General features: G+C 34.0%; 1 protein-coding gene across 1 annotated transcript; it reads left to right on the top strand.

The window, feature by feature from the left end:
• Positions 1 to 3,237: 3,237 nt before the first annotated feature.
• LOTGIDRAFT_162008 (hypothetical protein) lies at positions 3,238 to 4,257 on the top strand (the record flags this gene model as incomplete). The annotated part of the gene is made up of 2 exons (XM_009057944.1): positions 3,238 to 3,394; positions 4,055 to 4,257. The coding sequence occupies 2 exons, from the start codon at positions 3,238 to 3,240 to the stop codon at positions 4,255 to 4,257; spliced, it is 360 nt and encodes a 119-aa protein (XP_009056192.1).
• Positions 4,258 to 6,042: the final 1,785 nt, after the last annotated feature.

The raw sequence follows: 6,042 nt of genomic DNA, 5'->3' as shown, positions 1-6,042 counted from the left end.
AAAAGAAGTATAGTATCTGTTATGTACTGATTGTTTTTAGTTTACTATGAACAATATTATCATTTAAGTTCTTATTTTTTGAATATGCAACTATCATTTTCTGCTTATAGACATGGGGGAATTTCTCTTGAAGGCTCTTATAGTGGGCATGAACTATCTTGCTTGCTCGTTTGCTGGTTGTATTAAACGGGACAACAAAGGGTGCTATGCCTACATTATGATGAATATTTAGTCCTATAGGTCTTGCTGTATTCAATGTCTCAATCTAATGGGCCTCCCTAGATTGACGGAATTTGGTAGTTTGGTAGTTTGGCAAGTCAATTTCTATACGCTCAATTGGGATTAGGGTGAGATCGTCTATTGAATGGTCATCGAGGTTGAAATGATTAGAAACAGGCTTGTCTTTCTTTAATTTGATGTCTGACCTATGAGCATTAAAGCGAGTTCGTAAATTATTCTTAGTTTCTCCTACATATTGTTTTGGGCATTTCTTGCATGAAATAAAATATATTACATTCGAATGTTCACATGTTAGATGTTCCTGGATCGGGTACCAATTATTCATAGAGTTGCTTACAAAATAATGAGTTTCTGATATAAAGGGACATGTTTTGCATCTACTGGACAAACATGGAGCACTTCTTAAACCTGGAGGTACTTCGGCATAAAGTGTTTTTAGCTGCTATCTGTGCTAAGGTGGAATTTTTTATGTTTCGTAGAAATCGTTTACCCACGCTCTTTCAGTTTTGAGAAAACAATCGTACAGGCTTGGTTGAAATCAGAAGATCTTGTACAAATTCGATGAAATCGTAAAACTTGTGACTTAATTATACCAGAAAAGGTATGTTTTGGGTGAAAGGAGCTCTTGTGCAAGAGTTGATGAGTATCAGTTTCTTTGAAATACACTTTAATATCCAGTTTATTTGTTTCTGCTATGGAATCTCCCTTAAAGACTGTGGTATCGAGAAAGTCTATGCTTTTGTCACTCACGTTTGCGGTTAGTTTGATAGAAGGATGGTGGTTGTTGAGAATTTCAAAGAATTCCGAAAACTGTTCGATAGAATAAGTCCAAACCATAAAAATGTCATCCAAAAAGCGTCCGTAAAAAAGTGGGTCAAATGAGGGGCAACACCTCACCTTCCCCCTCTGCCATGAAAAGGTTTGCGTACGAAGGGGCGAATCATTTGCCCATTGCTGTCCCTAAAGTTTGTAAATATGTTTTACCATTAAATGTGAAATCGTTTCGACTAAGACAAATCTCTAAAAGCTGTAGAATTGCATCGTCGGGTCTGTTTGGATCTGGGTTTCTATTAAAAGCTTTACGAACTGCCGTTAAACCAGTTGTGTTATCGATATTGGTATACATAGAAGACATAATTTGTTAAATGTCGATATAATCAAATGAAAAATTTAAAATTGCTGTCTGTCAATGTACGAGGTAAGAAAAGAGATTAAAGCTTTATAGATGGTTTAAAGATCAGAATCCTGATATAATATTAGTACAGGAAACTCATAGCTGTTCATACAGAGCAGAATTGATTTTTGGCTCATATCTCAAAATATTCAAGACTTCATAGAAAATTGTTTTTCTGACCATTCGGCCATATATGTTCACATAAATTTGCCCAGTAATAAAAAAGGTCCTAGTCTATGGCCATATATGTTCACATAAATTTGCCCAGTAATAAAAAAGGTCCTAGTCTATGGATTTTTAACTCTCTGTTAACAAAAGATCAAAATTACAAGCAATTAATCATTAAAAGTTTAGATAATTGGAAAAATGAATATTTCGATATTACAGATCATAATGGTCTGTGGGAACTTATTTATTTGTTACTTAACCTGTATTTATTTATTTATTTATTTAAATTATTGATTTATAATCTGACCAGTATTTATTTAATTTATGATATGACCTGTATCATTTTATGTATAAAACTCTGTATATGATTCTTTAAAATAAAATTCTAAAAAAAAAAAAAAAAAAAAAAAATTAAAAACTCGGAAGAAAATCGACCCAAAAATGCGACCTCCCAAGCCGAATATCGGCTTTGCAAATATGTTCCAATTTATATTCATTAACAACGTTGCCACTACAGAAGGGTCACATATGTAGAAATGTTGCTGCAGATGATAAAGCCTCGTCTGTATACCCTATGGAAAAATCGAAACAAGAAACTAGAGTCACACGTGGCACAGAGTGGGACTTTGCTACTGTGGCAAATTACAAGAGACTTAACCTGTTTGGAAGGTTGTCAAATGGAAGTAGACGCCAGAAATGAAAGTATCCACGAATAGCCAAAGTCAATTACCTTTGACATTGTAAAGGCGAAGGTCAACAAAGTTCAAGGTCATGAGATTTAACTCCTCAAATTTTCAAAATGCATACGCCTACAAAACCAGTTGCTTATATGAAAATATAAATAGATAGCCAAGGTCAATGACCTTTGACTCTACAAAGGTCAACAAAGGTCAATGTCAAAAATAAAAAATATGGAAATTCTAAAACCCAATTTTTTTTGAATTATCAAACAGAAACAACTGAGCTTTTAACACAAACTGGCTAAAACAATAGCTAGAATGGATTCGGTGGCCCGTGTGCTAGATTTGTTGTGGTGGCTAAGTTTAGCCTTGGGTTTGTTCAATGGAAAACGTGCTAACGATAAAGAGAACTGTATTTTAAAGTGTATGAAAAGTCAATTATGGGCCACTTGACACCTCTGTGAATGTTTCTATATAAGTAGTTATAGACTTTTCAGATTGAACGCACATAGGCATAAAACGTTCCATTTCATTCCACGTATTTATGCCTATGTGCGTTCACTCTGAAAAGACCCATCTATTCCCATCATACACACACCTTATATTTCACCATACAAAGTCCCATCATAATACACACCTATTATATCCCTTATATTTCACCTTCAAATTACACATTTTAAAAATGATTTATTTATATGAAAACCTTGTTTAAAAACAGAATGAGTTTAATTTTAAAACACGAACAACACAAATTCGAAGGAGACGGATTCTTCTCAGCTCTATCATCTCTCATCCCAAAAGTAGTCAACTTTGTCTCAAACAACAAATCCCTTATTTCTTCTGAGAAGCAAGCTCTTGGATCTGTAGCAAAAGCAAGAGTAAATATAAGCGAAACAGTGAAAAGATCTAACGAGTTGAAAGAATTACAACATATAAGAGAAATGCGAAATAAAAGATTAGAAAACAAAAAAGGCAATGGTTTTAAAATTATTGGATAAAAATGTCAATGCTCAAACTCCTAAAACTTATTTCGGGTCCGACAATCAAAATTCATTAGGTTCTCTTCCCGGATTTCCATGGGCAAAATATCCTGGAGATAAACATCTTCCAGGTCATAATTACACTGGTCCAGGTACAAGGTTAGATCTGCGATTAGACCAAAACGATTAACCCAAACCAGGTGAAGAACCAGTCAATAGAGTTGACGCAGCAGCATTCAAACACGATATACTATACAGAAATAAAGACATAACATCCAGACACGAAGCAGACAAACAAATGATAATCGAACTTGAAAATATTCCAAATCCAACTTTCAAAGAGAGAATTCAAAGAGCATTAATCATTAAACTCTTGAAAGCAAAGATGAAAATGGGTATGGGAATAGCAGATGAAATACACAAAGAATTTAGAAACTTAACTGATTAATGGGAGGTAACACTGTTTTTTGTTTACTTCAAAGTAAAATACCAACCAGTTTATACACGGTTAGTTTTCTAGAGAATTATTGATTTAATAATTACCTTCAACGACCGGTAACAATCAGTCGTCTATTGTTGACTGGATATATGTCACGCTATAATTAACATATCATACGTGCCACGTCAGCACAGACAGTCTATACTTTTTACTGTTAGTAGTGTCTCAATTTTTGTTACACTGGCAGATAAGGAATTTAATCATACAAAATCAAGGTATGTTCTTTGTTTAATTTAATCCTAAGACGAAAGGGTGGAATTAAGATGATATGTTATTTGTTGTTTTTCAAAATATCAATTTTTTTCTATTCCAGACACAAGTTTAATAGATGTCAACATTTCATATCATGAAGAATATTTAAACCATCGCAGGCAGTGGGGAATACTACCAAACTCTGTGACAAATATCCGAGGATTCAAAATTGTTGATACAGATTTCGAAAATAGAACAAGTGCCGAAGAACAAGCATTTTGGAAAAGGATAAAATATGTGACATATATCTACCGATTCTACTGAGAGCGGTCGTGACACTTGACCCTTGAACTATGACTGGTAATAGTGTCTCTGAAGTATATCTAGCGATTCTACCAGGAGCGGTCGTAACCCTTTGACCCTTAACCCTTCACCCTTGAACTCTGAAGTATATCTACCGATTCTACTAGGAGCGATTGTAACCCCTTGACACTTACCTTGAACTATGACTGGTAAGAGGGGAGATAACTCTGAAGTATATCTAGTAGAAGTGTATATCAATGTAATTGTTTATGTTTTAAATTTAAATAAATCAATTATGTTATTACTTTCGAGTTCTGTATATTCCTTTAATACATTACAAATTTCATCCATTTTATTCGTTTCAAATGATTTTTGATTTGCCGAAACTCTTCCCCCTTTAATAGATTGTCTAATAAAATGTCTTATAAAAGGGTTAGTGTATGAGTAAACTTTTTCTACGTTTTGTTTTTCCTTATGTTTCGGAACCATTCTAGTAGTTTCATACCATTCTTCTTCAACCATTTCTTTATCGTAATGATACAAATAATACCAACCCTTTAAAGATAGAGATGGAGCCCTTAGATTATTAGAAACATTCTGGAATACAACGTCTTTCATGACCTTGTTGTATTTTATCAAGCATGCTCCAAGACATAGGGTATCTCGTTTCGCGTAAGGTTCCCATTCATGTCTTAAAGATTCCCAGTTATCTGTATATTTTGAAATGTCTACATCCACGATCTTTCTCAAATTCATTGGTAGATTAGATGAATTTCCCCATGCCGCTAAACTAGATGTTTCGTGTTGATAGGAACATGTGAAATTAATATGTTGTAAATAATCAGAGTTACCGGTTATTTCTTTCTGTCTTTTCCATTTTTTTCTGTAAATCTTCATCGGTGTATGGATTAGATAAAGGTAAAGATAGAATGCCTCTAGGTGTTATGAGTGGGCATTGTGTTAGTTTTTTTACGTTTTTGATTATGATCTAGTTATCAAAACCACTACCGTTATGAGAAATCAATGTTAATCTCTTTTTATCATATTACTCTAAATATTTCAACATTTGATCTCTACAATCTGTACCTACAAATATTTCTACTATATTCAATATTCTATCATAAAATTCTTCTGGAACTTTATCAGTAGGATTTAGATTTGGAAAGATACTTTTAATCATCTCTAACTTTTTTCTTGGTTTTTCTTAATTAAATAATTTACAGGAATAAGGAATTGCTTTATGCGTTTCACTGTCTGAATATGTTTCACAATCCCAAGCGAATAAAGTATCATCATCACTCATATTTGAAAATACGTTTAGTTTCAAAGGTGATACTTGTGTTACGACATTATCATCTCTACATGTTTTCCATACCTGTTCATAATAATCTTCTAAACTAGTGTCCAAAAGAAACGATACCAACTTATTTTCAAAATTGTTTTTTACTAAGTGAATTGTCTAATATGAAAACATGCCAATTCGTATTGCACATCCCAAACACAGCATAGTCGATAAAAATACCGGGAACACGTGATCACTTCCGGGAAAAAACGTAAATTTCGTGAAAGTGACATTTCCCTGTCTAGCATGTTCTGCACGTGCATAAAAACTGTATAAAACGGCTCATCAGACACGTTGATATCACAGCAACAAAAAGAACACAAGATATGCCACTTTTGACAGCCATCGACAGAGAGAGAGCCGTTGGAATGGTCCAACAACGAGCGACACACGTCGACGTCGTCAGAAGGTTGGGCTGCGCACCCATCACTATCACCAGGTTGATGCAGCGGTTACGTCAGACA

This window comes from Lottia gigantea (genome assembly GCF_000327385.1).
Source record: "Lottia gigantea unplaced genomic scaffold LOTGIsca_32, whole genome shotgun sequence".
NCBI classification, from domain to species: Eukaryota; Metazoa; Mollusca; class Gastropoda; family Lottiidae; genus Lottia; species Lottia gigantea.
Note: the sequence above shows the minus strand (reverse complement) of the source record. Positions and strands in the feature narration are given on the sequence as shown.